The following is a 16,097-nucleotide window of genomic DNA, read 5'->3' on the forward strand; positions in this document are numbered from 1 at the left end:
GCACCACTTTATATTTGTTACATATAATATATCTCTCAAAGTAATTTTGTTAAGACTCCCCCTCCCAGGTTTCTCTCCTGGCCCTTGCATCCCACCCACAAGGTGATTTAGCGTCCTGAGCGGGGAACTGAGGCCTGAACCGCTTGGCATTCTCCAACTTCCGTAGGGCCATGGCTGTATGTGCTGTCGCTGTGTTTCTGGGTTTTTCTGTTTGTTTTTGTTTTTTTAACTGGGTTTGGGGTTTGATTTTTATTTCTCTGGGGGCTTTATTTTTCTTGGCAAATACTAAAAATCTCGTCAATGTAATTTCTGTGGTTTCTATTCAGCTTGGGTTTCATGTTTTAAAATAAACAAATTTTAAAAAACAGGCCTCTTTTCCTGAGTTGTTTTGGCTCTCGCCCAAGTCTGTGGGCAGGGCGGCCACGTGCCGGGAGCCGCTAGGGCCTGGGCGACCCTGGCGGGCGGAGTCTCGCGGGAGAGGGGGCCTGACGGGGCGGGGCCTGGTGGGCGGGGCGGGGCGTCAGGTGTGCAGAGCGGCTGGCGCTGGGAGCGGTGGTCTCGACGGCGTGAAAGCCTCATTTGCAGTCTGGGCTTGCGCTGGAGGGGCCTGAGGAGACGCGGGTTGCTGTGAGGAGGGCCCTTCTCCGGCCAGCAGGAGAGGTGACACACCTGGCCCTGGGCAGGGCTCTTGGAGCCGGGCAGAGAGGCCAAATGGGAGGATGGTGTGTCTCCAGGAAGAGCATCTCCTGCGTCCCCACTGTAACCCGAGGCGGGGTTCCCGGTGCGTCCCCGGGCGCCTCGCCGCCCACTGGCCTCGCCGGAGTCCTTACCAGTGGTCTGAGCAGCAACCCAACCCCCGCCCGCCGAGGTAGGAAGGATCACTCTTGTTCTCATTTGAGAAGCGGGCTGGGGAAGGCGCCGTGTCGTCCGAGGCCACATAACCCAGCACATCACCCTGGGTGGCAGGCGACATACCGCCCACCTCACAGGGAGACCCTTAGGACCCGTGGAACTGGGGGAGGCACGTTTGCCCAGGAGAGCGTTTGTCTCGCATGCCAGGTGCGCAGGTGGGCGAGGGAGCTGCGAGGCCCGGTGGAAGACACCAGGCTCCCGTGGCATTGCTGGCGCCGAGGTTCCTGGCTCTCGGCACCATGAGTGCCTGCGCTGGCGGGGGCACAGGGCGGAGCTTCTGCCTCCAGCGCACACCAGCAGCCTGGTCCAGTGGTTTCCGTTCTGACTGGCTTCTGGGGAAGGGGGCCCAGGATACATGAGCTCTGATGGGGGGATAAGCACCCAGGAGTGGAGGCATCTGGGGCTCCGTGCTTCTGCGGTGCCACGTGGGGACAGCAAGACCTGTCTCTCCTCTTAGGTTTAGCTGCCAAGCAGAAAAATCGTGCTATAGCTGGAGGGGGCGTGGCCCAGAGAAGTGTGTGTGTGTGTGTGTGTGTGTGTGTGTGTGTGTGTGTGAAGGCTGATGGTAATGGTCCCGTAGGCAGAGGAAATGGCTGCAGCAGGGAAGACGAAGAGTTCGTTGGGGGAGTGATGTTCCTGAGTCACCAGGAGGGGCTGGGACCTAGGTCACAGTGGAGGGGCTGGCCACAAACAGGACTGCGGTCCCTCCTGCTGGCCCGGTGATGAGAGCATATGGGCAGCTTGGGGCTCGTGTGGCAGAAGGTCTTATGAAGTAGAGAGGAGGCTGGAGAGGAAGTGGGGTGCCGTGGGAGAGCCAGGGGCAGGGGCCGTGGGCCTCCCCAAGGGCCCCTGAGGCACTTGGTCTGGAACTCAGGTGAGACTCACCAGGCGGGAAGGCGGTCCCTCCAGCCACCCAGGTGTGGGTAGTGAGCAGGCAGCGGGCCGGATGCAACAGGTCAGAGACTACAGGCTTGGCCAAGAGAAGATATGGAAGCGAGAGAGGCCGAGGGAGGTGACGGCGACTTCAAGGGCATGATTGGACACTGGGATTTCAGCCAGGGGAGGACAAGCCCTTGAGGGGTGAGGGATCTGGGGTCCAGTGGGGGTCAGGAAATCGGAGGGAGTGAGCTGGACAGACAGGAGGTGGAGGCAGAGTGGGATGCCATGGGGTAGGCAAAGTGTGAAGAGTGACTGTGGAGTGGCGACCAAGGCGGGGGCGGGGCAGGTTGTTGGGGGAGGGGATGCCAAGGGTGTGGGAAGGGTCACTGACACCAAGACACCAGGAGCAGTGTGGGAGAGAGTGGCCCCCAGGACGAGGGGGCCTGTGGATACCCACATGGGGGAAGGGGCAGCAGATGTTGTGATCCTGTTAGGGGAGGGGGCAGGGGGCCGGGGAGAAGGGTCTGCAAGTGGCCGCAGGAGCATCTCCAGGAGTGAGGTGCGAGGACGGCAGATGCCCGGCAGGGGGCGCTGAGTCCTCGGAGGACGAGAAACTAAGGGCAGGGCCGGACGGACCCTGTTGGAAGACCCACCTGGAGTCCTAGATGGGCTGGGGCGGCCCAGGAATCTGCATTCCCAGCAAGTTCCCAGTGACCGCCGGCTGCTGATCTAGGGCTCAGCTGTGACTACCACGTTCAAACAGGAAGTGAGCCATCAATTGGCAAGGATCTGGGGATTTCACTGGGATGAGCCATGAGGAGATGCGACCAGCCCTGCATCAGAGCCAGGGGACAGGACAGTGACATGGGTGGCCTGGGGTGGCCTGCAGCAGCCGGCTCAAGCTTGCCTCTTGACACCACACATACCGCACCAACAAAATATTGGTAATAACCAATAGATTCCAAATATTGGTAATATACCAACTATTGGTAATAACCAAAGATTCATGATGTGAACTTTTAAGAGCAGGCAAGGGGCTGCAGAGACGGTCTCCCCTCCCTGTCACTCGGGGGCTGCACCCCTAGATCCTTGTGGGGGTCCCGGGAAAGGTGGATTCGGGTTGGGAGAGGAACCACCAGCTCTGGCCACCAGACGGCGCCCAAGGACTATGGTGGGTTATACATGGTGGGGTGGGCCCCAGAGGTCTGGGCAGGGGCAGTAGGGGACATATGCAGGGGGAAGCAGCCACAGCTCTGAGCCCCCAAGTTCAGCAACCTCCAGGGGCCAAGACGAGGAGCCCCCTGGTCCCTGGGCCCCTCCTAGCGATGGACCAAGTGCCTTCTGTGTGCCCAGCCCTAGCCTCAGAAAGGACTTGGGGAAGGGGTCACCTCCAAGAACCTTTGCCAAGGTTGGGCCTGGGTTGGCAGCAGGACCAGCCAGTTGGTCGGGCAGACAAAAAGATGGGGCTGGCACTGGTTTCCCACCCCCCCCCCCCCACCTCCGCTCTGACCCCAGATCCAGAGAGGGCAGGACTGGCTGAAGCCTCCAGCAGGGTCAGGCCTCTCGAACCATGGATGGAGCCTATGGAAAGCTCCACGGTGGTTGGAACAGGTGGAGGAGGGTCATGGAGACCGAAGTCTGTAGGCCGTCCTGTCTTCCAGCCCCCCAGGCATCCTGCCAAGTCCCACCTCTGCACCTTTGCCCAGGCTGTGCCGAGACCTGCAACGTCTTCCTCTCCCCACTCTGCTTCCTACTGCAGCTCAGATGTGCCTCTTCGGGGGAAGTTGGCTGTGATGGCCCAGCTGAAGGGAAGTCTGTTTAAACTGAGCAGGGAGGGGCCCCATCCTGGCACCCCTCTCACCCCCTCCAAGACCTAGCTCAGCCTCTGCTCTGGCCAGCTACCCCGGCACTCACCCGCCGGCAGCAGGGAAGCTGGGGGGGGCGGGGGGGAAGCTCCCAGCAGCCCCAGTGGTTGCGGTTTTACTTTTTATTTTTGAAAGCCCGCAAGTGATGGGCAGTTTGGGAGGGCCAGAGTGGGGGATATGGAACCCCTCGAGCCAGCCAGGACCCTCCCCAACCAGCCACTAGCCCAGCGTGCGGTTGAGGGGCGCTGATGCCACCAGAGCGTGGGGCATGGCTGCCCACAGTCGTGCCTGCAGGAGAAGGGAGGTCACCTCTTCTGCTCCGTGACTCATCTTCGGGGGAGGGAGAGCCCCCCCTGCACACCCCTGAGGGCGGCGGATGGAAGACATCAGGCTGCCCGGTTCCTGTAAGGCCTCCTGGACCTGCTTCCCCTTCTGAGGAGAGAGAACTTCCCTCCTCCCTCAGCCTCTTGTGTAAGAGGAAAGGGCCGAGGTGCTGCTAGTCTGTGCCCCTCTGCGACCCCTGCAGGCCCAGCGCACCGGGGACTCAGCGGCACTTACATTTATCCCCCCTTCTCAGGTGGAGGTCGAGGCTCCAGGAGGGGCGGGGCTTGCCCCCCAACCCTGGGCTCCTCTGCTCTGCTGTCCCCCTGCTCGGTGCCCCCAACCCACGCGGGGACAGTTTGGGCCAGCTGTGACCTACCGATGGCCCCAACTCTGATGCAGACTCCACCTGCCCCGGCCACACCTGTGCCCCGGGGTCCCGCCAGCTCTGTGCAGAGGCGATGCCAGCTGCTGGAGGAGGGGCGCTGGGGCCCGGGCTCCACGCTCTGCCAGGGCAGAGGCTCCTGTGACTCACGCTGGCAGGAAGGAGGCCCACGGCCTCTGCCCACAGGTGGCAGCAGTGCTGCTGTGACCCCCTCTCCCCTGCCATGCCCCCACCCAGCCTGGCACACAGTGGGTGCTGAGGGGAGTCTGGGGGTGTCCCCCAGACAGGGGTCAGTGTGGTGGTGAGGGGCCCTCTCTCCCTCCCACTGTCCCAGTCACTGCCACACCCCCAGGGCAGCTGCTCTGGAAACCGCGCTGCTGACTTAGGGCCATGCAGGGCCCAGCTGGGGTCAGGCCCTGGCCAGTTGCTCCCCAGGACAGGGCAGGCACCAGTACGGGCTGTGAGGAAGGGGCCCTCTCCGGCCTGTTGGGGGCGCTGAGTATGTGACTGGACGGGGAGGGGCTCTTCAAACCACTCTGTCTGCTTTCTGATGTGTTGACAGGGCTAAGCGTGGAGCAGTGGGGAGCGAGAAGGTCATAGGGAACAAGGAGCCCCAGGTCCTAGCAAGTATCTACGGGGGGTGGGGCTGGGGGCAGCTGGAGGCCGGGAGGGGGGGAGGGGAGGGGAGGGGGAGGTGCGTGGGGGAGGGAGGTGCGGGGGGAGGGGGTGTGTGTGTCCGGGCTCAGTTTGAGGAAGAGGAACTGAGGGCTGCCCCAGGCTGCCTGGGAGGGTGGGAGGAGGGGATTCCCCAGCTGAGGCCAGAGCAGCCCCTCCCCGCTCCTGCCATCACAAAGCCTTGATTTGAGGAAGGGCCAGAGGAGCTGCCTTCTGTAGAAAACAAGGCAGGGACCCGTCCAGGGTCAACAGGCTCCCGGGACCCGTCCAGGGTGAACAGCGTGGGGGGGCGCTGAGGCCAGGATCCAAGGTCAGCCTGATATCGGAGTTTGAGCTCTTCACCAGCCCAGCTGCCTGACCTTGGGCATCACATCACCTGCTCTGAGCCTCAGTCTCCCCATCTGCAAAATGGGGCAAGAATGTGGCCTCTGTGGGCTTGTGACAGAGATGAAGCTGGGTAAGGAGATCCCAGGTCAAGCCACAGCCGGCCCCTGTCCTCCTGAAGGGAGGGCTGGCCTCCCTGGTAGCTGTCCAGGGACAGGCCAGCACCGACCAGGGCTACAGAGCCTTAGAGCTGCTTGTCGGAGTGAGGCCTGTACATCCAGAGATCTCCCCCTATGTCCGAGGGTGCCCTGCGCTGGTCATGCCTCTCAGGTACCTGGAAGTTGCTATTTAGATCCCAAGTTCCCTTCCCACAATAGTTGGCTTGGGGGTCTCTACACACCTCCCCGACACGAGTGCAAACAAGCCCCCAGCCCCCCTGGTGCAGCTTCCATGAACCTGCAGCTCAGGCCCAACTTCTAGCCAAGACCAGGATGCCCAGGTTGCCCCAAAGAGCATCTTTATTCGCAGCAAAGGACGTCACCATAGCAACACACTTCAATTCCCTGAGAACTTTTCCCTTATCATTCACTTTCCTAGCTATGTCTTTGCAGAAGGAAAAACAGAAGACAAAACACACCTCACTGGTCAGGTGCGCCAAGCTGGGCTGGTAGGAGACAGGTTCTATGCAGGAGGTGGGCAGGGAGAGGCCAGATACCACGACATATAAATACACAGAGTGTTAGACATTTCCATCAGCTTTAACAACAAAGATTATCCCAAGTTTGGCTTCTGCTTTTTCTGATCCACAGAAAAGATAAAATAGCACCCTCCCCAACCCCCCGAAAACACAGACAAAAACACCCTACTTTGTACCCACCCCCTTTCGAAAAACAAGCACAGTAAAAAATACTGTCACAATATTTACAGACACACCCACTATGGGCGACATTCTCTCTACTTCGGAGAGGAGATAAGAGCCTCAGCTGACTCCCCGTCACAAAGGGAAGATGGCCAAGAGAGCGGGGAAGACCCGTGCCCGGGGCGGCGCTGCACGTCACCCAGCGGCAAGGCCACGGGGGCTGCTGTTACTTGGAGCCACGGCACCCAGGTACCCAGGCCAGAGCTCAGTGGGAGGAGGGGACTCGGGCCACACCCCCCAAACCCAGCTTCCTCGCAGCACTGAGCATGGTGAGTTGTCCTGGGGGCTCTGAGGAGGAGCCAGGATCCCAGGGGGCAGGCGCCCGCAGCGCTGGGCCTGCGCTCAGCGGGAAGGGAAAGGCACCTGCACGTCGCTGCAGAGCAGCCTCTGGCCCCCATGCTGCCCAAAGACCCCAGAATAATAATAAACCGGCCCTCAGAGTGACCTCTGACTTACAAATCCTTCTGGGGTGGAGCACGGAAAGACAGACGGGCGGTGCCGTGCCTGCTCCTCGGCAGATCAGAGCTGCCCAGCAGTCTGCTACACGGATGGGCACACAGTACACACACGCACAGCCCTGGGGGAGCCTCGAATGCCGAGGCCAGGGCGGCACAACAGGGGTCCCCGGGCCCTTTGGATACCAGGGGTGCCCGGGGACAGGGTTTCAGCCGTAGCTGCTAGAAGATGGCAGTGTGGGGACACCAGGGTGTGTCCGGGTACAGGTGGCAGTGGATGGAGCGGAACCTGTGGGGACAGAGTGGGGGGCTGGTCCGTGTGGGGTGCGGGTACTGAGCTCACAGCACCGGGGGCCCTCTTCCACCCAAGCAGGCTCCTGGGGGTACTCTTTCGTCATCCTGCTTAGCTGCAGCAGACCCCAAGGGACCCTAGGTGAGCCCCGCCCCCATCTGGGCCGCAGTTTCCTCACCTGGATGGGTCGGCCTCCACTGAGAAGGGCCCCTTAATGTGGACAGCATTCCGCTTGTTTTCAAACATGCCGTAGCTCAAGGTCACCTGCAGGGGGAGGGACAGAGTGACGCTGGGAGGGGTGCCAATGCCACCCCACCCTGCCCCTGCCCGAGGCTGGCACGTGTGTGGCTCCGCATGAGGGAACAGCCTTGCCTCCTGCCCACCCTTGGACCGAGAAGGCAGGCCCGTGAGCCACATCGCACCACACCCCACCGGCTCTGCACCCCCCACGAGCCAAGTCCAAGGGGGGCTTCAGCTGGGGCTGGTGGTGTTGCCAGCCGTGGCCAGAGACTATCTGCTGGCACAGAGAAGACCCGAAAGGCACGGAGTTGGCATCCCACTGAAGACAGAGGCGGGAAGGATGGACAGCAGGACTTAAGTGGGGGCCGCGCCGGCGGGGGGACGGGGGTGTCTGGGAGGCAACCAACAGCAGGGCCCTTCGTGACCTATCTAACACAGCGACCCACCCCCACCCCCCGGCCCTCCTCCCCCACCCCACTTCGTTCCTCCCTCCCACCTGCCCCTCCCCTCCTCTCCCAGCCGCTCTCCTCGGTCCCCATCCCTTCCCGGGCGGCTAGGCAGCGCACCTGCTCATGGAGCTCGGAGGTGGGGACCTGCTGCAGGTTCTCCAGGTGGGAGTGGAAGAGCCCGCTGCGGACAAGGGGCACGCCCAGCAGAGCCTCCACGATGTAGCCGATGGCGCAGTCGTCCGGCAGCCGGATCCGCTCGGCCGTGCTCATGAAGTGGCCTCCGCTGTGGGAGGGCCGGAGGGCCGGAGTGAGCCGGGGCGGGAGCTGGGCAGGACCCCACCAGGCAGAGCGGCACCCCAGCCAGGCCCAAGAAGGAGGTGCACGTGCCCGGCGGGGCAGGGCGCAGCCCAGCCCGTGCCCCTGACGGGCTCTCCCGCTGGCAGCTCCCCCCCTCCCTGAGCCCAGGACAGCCCCCTCCTCCGTACCAGCCAGATGATTCTCTGGGAGTTGGGGGTTGCCGGACGCGGGAAGGGGTCCTGACCACCCTGGTGGCTGGCGGGCAGTGGAGGGGCGACTCACCCTGTCACCCTGCCAGTACACGTGAGGTTGGGGACACGGGTGCTGGGAAGAGGAGTCAAGCCAGGCCCCCAGTGGGGGGACCTTGGGACCTGGGGCAGCCTCGCCTGTGCCCCAAGGCACTCACTCACCTGGCCCAAGGGCTCATCTTCAGGGCCAGCCCTCGGCTGATGCAGAAGCCAGCCCCGCCGGTGGCAAACCAGAAGTGGACGGGACGCTGCGGGAGGGGGCACGTGGTGAGACTCCCAGACCCTCCCCCCCAGGCTGCAGGGACACCTCCCGCCTCCGCCCCGCTCAGCGCAGGCCTGTGTGGGCGGGACACTCACCACCTTGCTCTCGCTGACCCTCTCCGTGGCCTGGATGGGCCTGTCCAGGCTGGGCTTGCCGAGGTAGATGTCCTGCGTGTGCGGGTAGCTGGCCAGCAGCCGCAGCAAGGCCCGCACGTTCACGTAGTTGTCGTCGTCCACGTGGCAGAACCACCTGGGGCGAGGCAGGGCGTCAGGGCGGCCCGCGGGGGGCACTGCCAGGGCAGGAGCCCGAGGAGGGGGCGCTCCCGGGCCCCGGCCGAAGGCCAGCACTCACTTCCTCCCCGATTCGATGAAGCGGTCATACTCCACGGCCATCTTGCAGGACAGCGCCTGGCGGCTGTGGGCAGCCGAGCAGTTGGTATTGACCACGTTGCCTGCGGACAAGGGGAGGGGCTGTGAGTGGGTCCAGGGTGGCTCAGCGAGGGCGGCCTGGCCCGGGGTCACACAGCAGGCCCCGTGAGAGCAGAGCAAGAGAGGGTGGGTGGCAGTCTGTCTCGGGGCGCCCTGGGTTCAAGCCGTGCCTGCAGTGGCCTCTCCCTCAACCCCTCCCTCGAGCAGGACCCAGGCCCAGTGATCTCACCCCCCCCAGCCCAACCCCCTCCTGGGGGCCCCGCCCCGCCCCGCCCCTGCCCATTCAGGCGGCTTTTTCCCAGCACCAGCCACCTGTTGCCGCCACACCAGCTCAAAGGGCCCCGGGCGCTGAAAGGGCCTCATTTGCATGAGAATTGGGCGGGGGGGGGGGCGAGTGGTGGGGCGGAGCGTTGAGCAAACCCCTTGAGTAAACTGCCCTCCCAGGCCCGTGGCCTCGGTGACCTCTCCAGAGGGGAGGGTTTCCTCTGGGCGGGAGCCCCCTTTGCCTCCCCACGTCCAGGGCTCACCCGTGCGCCTGGCCAGGGCTTCATCTTCCCCGTCCGTGAAAATGTACGTCTGCAGGGAGAAATACGGCCTTGAACAGGCAGCTCTGTGCCCCGGCCCCCGGCCACCGTGGGGTCCAGGGCTGGGCACCCTGCGGCTTCACAGGGATCCTTCAGTCACGCCCATGCCCCACCTTTGAGCCTCAATTTCCCCACATGCAGAGTGGGGCTCAAGTGCCTACCCTGAGTGGAAGTGGGCTGGGGGCCCAGGAAGACCCCACCCCACCCCCTACCTCGACAGCTGGGCCCAAGGTCAGCCGGCAGCTGCGCCGGCACGAGCCAGGTGCGGTGCCCCGCCCACCCGCCAGGTAACCGGCTCCCGGCCCGCCCTGCACACCTGGCGGGGCACACACCCTTATTGACACAGTGCCCAGCCTGTGGGAGGGGCGGAGGGTGGGGGGGGTCAGGCGGAGGAGGTCGGCTTTGGGAAGCCAAGTCTCAATCAGTCGGGGACAAAGGCCTCTGCTGGGCGGCCGCCAAGCACAGGCGGACAAAGGGCCCGGAGAGAGGGTGAATCACCAGGCATTGTCCGCCAGCTTTGTCCTGGGCCGCGCTGTGAGGGGAACTCGGCCGCGTTAAGCGGGAGTGGCCGCACAGCCCATTACCATACAGCTGGCCTGGTTAACTGGGCCGGGCTGGGCACAAGGTCCGGCAGGCTGGGGTGTGGCCCCAGCCCAGCAGTCCTCCGGGCTGGGCCCGCAACACCGGGGCCCCCCTCGCACCCCTGGCTGCGCGACCAGCCAGCGGAGCCGGTCACCTTCTCTGAGCCAAAGCAGCCTCCAGGGTTCTAAGGGGACACGGTCCGCGGGGTCGAGGCGGGAAACCTCACGTGCCCCAGCGCAGGGACCAGCGCCCCCAGCATCCGTGCAGCCCCGCCTGCTGCTCGCCTTGCTCAAGGCCGCATCAGGGCTCCACCTGTGCCAGCACAGGGCCACCCCTGCCAGGATCGCTCCGCGGAAGGGTGGGGGGGGGGCTGACGGGGAGGGGCCAGGAGCTGCCAGCGCCCGCCTGGGCCCGTCGGCACACGGGGAGGAATGTTCCTTTTCCTCTGCCCGGCCCGCCCAGCGCGTGCCGCCCAGCACACCCAGGCGCGGCTGAGTGCAAAGCGCAGGCCCGGTGGAGGGTGCCGGGAGCACAGGCAGCCGGAGACCCCCCCACCTCCGTGCCCACCAGGCCTCGGTTTCCTTCTGTGTACAAACGGGTGCAAGGGAGGGGCCGGCGTGTGCAGGCCTGGCATACAGCACGAACCCAGCGACCTGGGGGACTCGCCTGCGGTGCCCACCCTCAACTGGCAGCCCCAGCTCCTTGCCCAGCCTGAGCCCAGACCTGGGCACACTCTCAGTGAGGCCACAAGCTGGCTGGGCCTAGAGAGAGCTAAGGGGGGTGGCAGGCTCCTTCTACACCCTCTCCACGCACGCACCCCCTCCTTCCAGAGCAGACACCCCAGGGCGGCCCGCACGCACAGACTCGCATCCAGCCCCCCCCCAGCATCTCAGCCCAGGAATGCCGTGGGAGGACGAGGCCGGCCCGTGCAGACGCGCCGTTGCCGCCACTGGATTAAAAGGAAAATGCTTTCTTAATGAGATCAAGGGAGGCCTGTTCTCCCGCGCGCTTGGTGGTGCCCTAAAAACCCAGCCCAAGGCTACGGAGATTAAAGTCACCTTTGTTCAGAGGGGAGTGCTTGGAGGCGTGGGGTGTGGGGTGCGCGGGTGCCGGGCCTCACCCACTGCTCAGAGCCTCAGTTTCCGCCCTCTGTGCAATGGGCGGAACCAGAGCTCACGGGTGCCCAGAGCAGAGCGCCCCGACGCCTTCTCTTCTTTCATCTCCCTAACGGCCCTGGGAGGAGGGCACCACTACGACCCGAGTGTACAAGTGGGGAAACTGAGGCCCAGAGAGGGGCAGCCCCCGGTCTGCAGTCACACCCCGGGGCAGAGGTGGTGCTGGTCCACCCCAGCCATGCCTTCCAGGGACCAAGACACCCCCCCATCCCGCCCAGACCCCTCCCCACTTCCCCGAAAACGACAGGGCTGGAGGAGGAAGAGCAGGGCAGCGAGGGCCGCAGGGCTGGCTGTGGGGGGGGGGGGGGACACCCACAGGAAGCGGCATTGTTCCTGGAGCTGCGATTCAAAGAAACACAGGATGCCAAGCTCTCCCCCCAACAATTGTGGCTGCCGCGGTGGCAGCCGCTGCAGCCTGGCCCACTCCGGGAGGGATGGGGGAGGAAAGTGTGGGCCAAAGGCCCAGCCCCTCATCCTGGACTTCAAGGCCCATCACAGTGTGGTCTCTATTGACCACCCCCACCCAAGTCACTCCAATTGCTGGAAGTTTCTTGCACACCCCCCATGCTTGTGCTCAAGATGCCCAATTGCCCTTTCAGGGCATTTTCTTCTCTCAGTCTAGCTCAAATGGCACCTCCTCCAGGAAGTCCCTCCCTCCCCAACACGGGTCAGATGCCCACTTTCAGCTCACACAGCCTCTCTGGGTTTCCCCCGCTGCGGCCCTGACTTCCTTGAGTCTTCCCCCATCAGACTGGGTCTGAATCACCCCCCACAGGGCTGGGAAAGGAGGTCTCTCTGTTGAAACAGTTTCAAGGACCCCTCCCCCACAGGACACCGTAAGAGGGGTTCCTGCTTGCTGTGACACATGAACCGATTGTTGGGGACAGATTCGGCCTCTCCTGGGTGGGGGCCCTGGGGTGAGAAGGAAACCCAAGTGGCCCCTCAACGGGAAGCAAAGGGTCCAGGGGAGGGACCGCCTCCACCCCGACTCTGAGTACTCCCTGGGCTCATTCCCTACATCTCTAGGCTTTGCCAGTCCTCTTTTACGACACCCTACTGGAAGGGCAATGCTTTCCCTGTTTCAGAGATGAGGAGACTGAGGGTCAGAGAGGCCCTTGGTCTTGCCCAAGGTCACCTAGCTTGGCTGGGACTGGTACCTGAGAACCCCCTGACCATATTCCCTCTGCTGGGGAAAGCCCCCAAAGTCCAAGACGAGGGGTGCTCAGAGCTGGTGGCAGCCCAGAGGGGGCTGAACACTGCCAAAGGTCACACAGCAGGGAGGCAGAGTCCTGGGGGATGGTGCCCGGCTCAGGCGTGGTGCCCCACAAGGGCTGTCACTCAGGGATGTGGGGGACCCCACAGGCCCTCATCGCCAGGCAACCTGAGTGGCCAGCACGCCGGCGGCGGTTCCCATGGAGCACATAGCTGCACACAAGAGGCCGGACGCCTTTCTCCACTGGAGAAAGGGGCTTTGTTACCTTGCCCAAGCGGCCGGCGTGAGAGCCGCCCGGCGCTGGGAATCTTAACGGCCCAGCAGCCAAACAAAACCCGCAGCCCCCGCTGCCCCCTCCTGCCGGCCTGCTGAGCCCCTGGGAAAGGGACGCTGTGTTCCCAGGAGGCTGCCATGGGGTTCCCAGGGCCCCCTCCCCATGCTTGGACCAGATAGGACCCTGCCCCCCCAGGTCCCATCAGGACCCCACCAGGGCCCTGCCCCAAAACAGGGCTCAGCCAGGCCAGAAGGCCCCCCCACCAGACCTCGAGGGCTGAAACAGGGCGGAAGTGGTGTGGGCTCTTCTCTGAGCCCCCAGCCCGGTCAAGGGTCCTTCACCCTCATCCCAGATACCCAGTTTGTCCCTTGAGTTTCCCAGCTCAGGGATATCCCCCCACCCCACACCCCCGCAGGGCTCACGTTCTGCCCTCGTCCAGCCCCAACCCAGCCGTCCTGCTGCAGCCTGGAGGGAGATTTTCAAAGTGGGGTGTGTCTTTATTATGTGTGTGGAGGAAGTCGATGCTCAGCTAGGATGTACCGAGCACAAGGTGCCAGGCTCCAGAGACTTCTGCACTGTGGAGAGAGGACCGCGGCGCAGACTCTGAAACCCCGTGCTCTCTTTCTTTTGAGATGTACTCCCCACGGCCCACTAACGCCCACCCCCAACTTCAGAATATTTTCTACAGTGACTTGTCCCATTGCAAAGACTGGGATGGGGTTGGGACTGGCCCTGTGCCCGGGGGTCCTAACCCCACTCCACCTCTAAGGAAAGAGTCTTCTTCCCAGGGAAGGGTATGAGCCCAGGGTGATGCCCCACGCAGAACCTGCCTTGGGGAGGTTTGGGGACAATAATGCCCAGTTCATGAGTTCCAGTGTTGGGGGCAAGAAGCATCACAGGGCACCAAGCCCAGGCACTGGCGGCTGGTGGAGGGTCAGCGCAGGCCGCCCAGGGCCCTGGGAGTTGGCTGGGGATGGGTCCCCGGCACGCACTTCCACAGCCGTATGGGGAGAGTGGCCCCACCAGGAAAACTGGGCTGGAAGGGGCTGGACTGGCGTCACTACCCCCCGATACTCCCAGTGGCTGTACAGAGATGCAGCCTGGCGCCCATCGGATGCTGCCACCAGCTGGACAAGAGGGCATCTTCTCCCCTGCCCACTTGCCCAGGCTGCGGGGGCTCACCATCTCCTTGTGGCGCGAGATCCACGTCTCCAGCAGCAAGTCGAGGCGCGCGCGGTGAAACTTTTTGGTGGTCTTGACCGCGATGAAGACGTCGTGCGGCGTGAGTGGCTCGGCCGGGGGCCGCGGATGGCCGTCTGCGGGGCGGGGGACGCTGCCGGGCGGTGGGCCCGCGTCTCTACGAGAGCGGGTCAGCAGGCTGAAGTACTCGGACAGACTGTGCACCTCGCGGACTAGCGCCCCGGGTGCCGCCGCCGCCTCCAGCCCAGGAGCTGGGGCCACCCCCGAGGGGCCCGCCAGGCTGCGCAGCGCGCGCCGACCGCGCTCAGCGGGCACCGGGGGCGGCGGCGGGTCGGCGGTGAGCACCAGCAGGCAGGCGAGCAGCGCGCCCGCCAGCGCCAGCAGCAGGCGGCGGCCGCAGCGCTTGAGCATGGTGGGGTGGCGGCCGCGCGGTGCGCCCAGCCCCGCGCGCCCTGCCCGGTGCGCCCTGCCCCTCACTCCGGCGCCGAGGATCTCGGGTCCCGCGGCAGGTCCAGCAGTGCACCGCCCGCGCCCCGCGCTCTTAAACCTCCCCAGCCTGGCTCCGCCCCTCCGAGGGCGGGGCCCTGCGTGAGGCCCCGCCTTCAGCACGAGCTCACTGGCTCCCGGGCCCTGGGGCGGGGCCTCTCCAGGTTGCCCCAGAGGCTCGGCAGAGCCCACGTGGGGCCGCGGCGGGGGTCTGGGAACTGCCGAGCGGGCGTCGTGGGCTCCCGCCCCCGGTCCGCACGTGCACGCCCCGCCCCGCCCCGCCCGGATCGCCCCCGCGGGCAGCGGGGCGGCTTGGGGATGTGGGTTCGCCCCGCCCCAGTGGCCCTGAGGGGGAAACCCAGGCTGGCCAGCGCCGGCCGGAGCTATACTCGGCGTCTGACATGCGGAGGGGCGCGCCCTTGGCGCTGTAATGGGGATTCTGGGACAGGGACTTCGGGCTCAGTCGTCCCGCGGGGGACGTCCTTCCTTCCTCGCTCCACACTTCCCCTCCCGAGCCCGGCTTCCTGCCCTAGGGACGGCGCAGGCCTTGTAACAGGGCTGCTGCCTGGGTGGACCTGACCGCTCGGTCCAGAGTACCCTTTATTGATATCGAGGAGGTGCTTAGCCACCTGAGCCACAGGTAGGGACACGAGGTTCCAGCGAGAAAGCACCTTGCGAAATTCCATCCCTAGCCCCCGAGCTAATTTCCTCGTCTCTGCCCAACGTCGGAGGGCAGAGGATTGGTTCCCCGAAATCCTCGGGCGCCCCGTGGCGCCCCGAGAAGAAACCGAGATCGCCCCTCCCCGCGCGGGATGAAAGGCCGCCTTCTGTCCCATTTGGTCCCTCTGCTCTCGGGCCAGATGTGGCCCAGCTGTGCCCCCGCCCCGCCTCCCCGGCACACGGCGGCTCCCACCCCCCGGCCCTTCCCACGGGCTGGGCCAGCCCACCGCACGAGCAGGGGCGGCAGGAATGTGCGCCGACAGCCTGGGTTGAGGGTTAGGGACCAGGGGCAAGGAAGTGGCCAAGGGCTCCCCGTGGCGAAATCAAAGTCTGAGTCGCCCGCCCGCAGCATCTTCCGGAAGCGCGGCTAGGGGCGGCTCTCCGCTTGGCTGCCTCCTTCCCCTCCCTCCTCAGTTCCTCCGAATCCCCTCCTAAGGAGGCCCTAGGCGACCACCGCGGCTAAACTGGTCCCCCCTTAGCGCTCACTCTGCCCGCTGGCCCGTTTTCTTCATAGCGCTTACCTCTGCTCGATGGCACCCCTTCATGGTCCCTTTCCCTCCACCGGAACGTCAACTGCGGAGAACAGGGCCTGGAACGTAGTAGGTGCTCTATAAAGATTTATCGTGTAAATGTCTGGCCCGGGTTCCAGACTCTCGCCTGGCCCATTTGTTCTTAGGGCCCTGGGGCCCTACCCCTTGCCCCTCTGGGATGGGGTGCGGTGGAGGATGGGAGTTCCCAGGCCTCTTCCTGTACCCACCCCCAAGGTAATTAGCAGGCGCCACCTCAGGCAGGCAGATGCCTGAGCAGATGGTGCTAGCTGTGCCCAAGTGACAAGACTCCCATGGAGTCACCTCCTGCCATAAACCCCTCCCCCATCAGCCAGAGCCCAGCCTTGGAGCCTCTAGTCAGCTG

General features: G+C 64.5%; 1 protein-coding gene across 1 annotated transcript; it reads right to left on the reverse strand.

Moving 5' to 3' along the window:
- Window positions 1-5,853: 5,853 nt before the first annotated feature.
- Window positions 5,854-14,481, reverse strand: LFNG (LFNG O-fucosylpeptide 3-beta-N-acetylglucosaminyltransferase). Its single transcript, XM_059895922.1, has 8 exons — window positions 13,962-14,481; window positions 9,479-9,527; window positions 8,875-8,974; window positions 8,619-8,772; window positions 8,424-8,509; window positions 7,834-7,999; window positions 7,206-7,291; window positions 5,854-7,024 (listed from the first exon to the last, which is right to left on the reverse strand). Exons 1-8 carry the CDS (start codon window positions 14,388-14,390, stop codon window positions 6,958-6,960), a joined length of 1,137 nt encoding a protein of 378 aa, XP_059751905.1. The 5' UTR covers window positions 14,391-14,481; the 3' UTR covers window positions 5,854-6,957.
- Between the last annotated feature and the right edge of the window lie 1,616 nt (window positions 14,482-16,097).

This window comes from Balaenoptera ricei, chromosome 15 (genome assembly GCF_028023285.1).
Source record: "Balaenoptera ricei isolate mBalRic1 chromosome 15, mBalRic1.hap2, whole genome shotgun sequence".
NCBI lineage: Eukaryota > Metazoa > Chordata > Mammalia > Artiodactyla > Balaenopteridae > Balaenoptera > Balaenoptera ricei.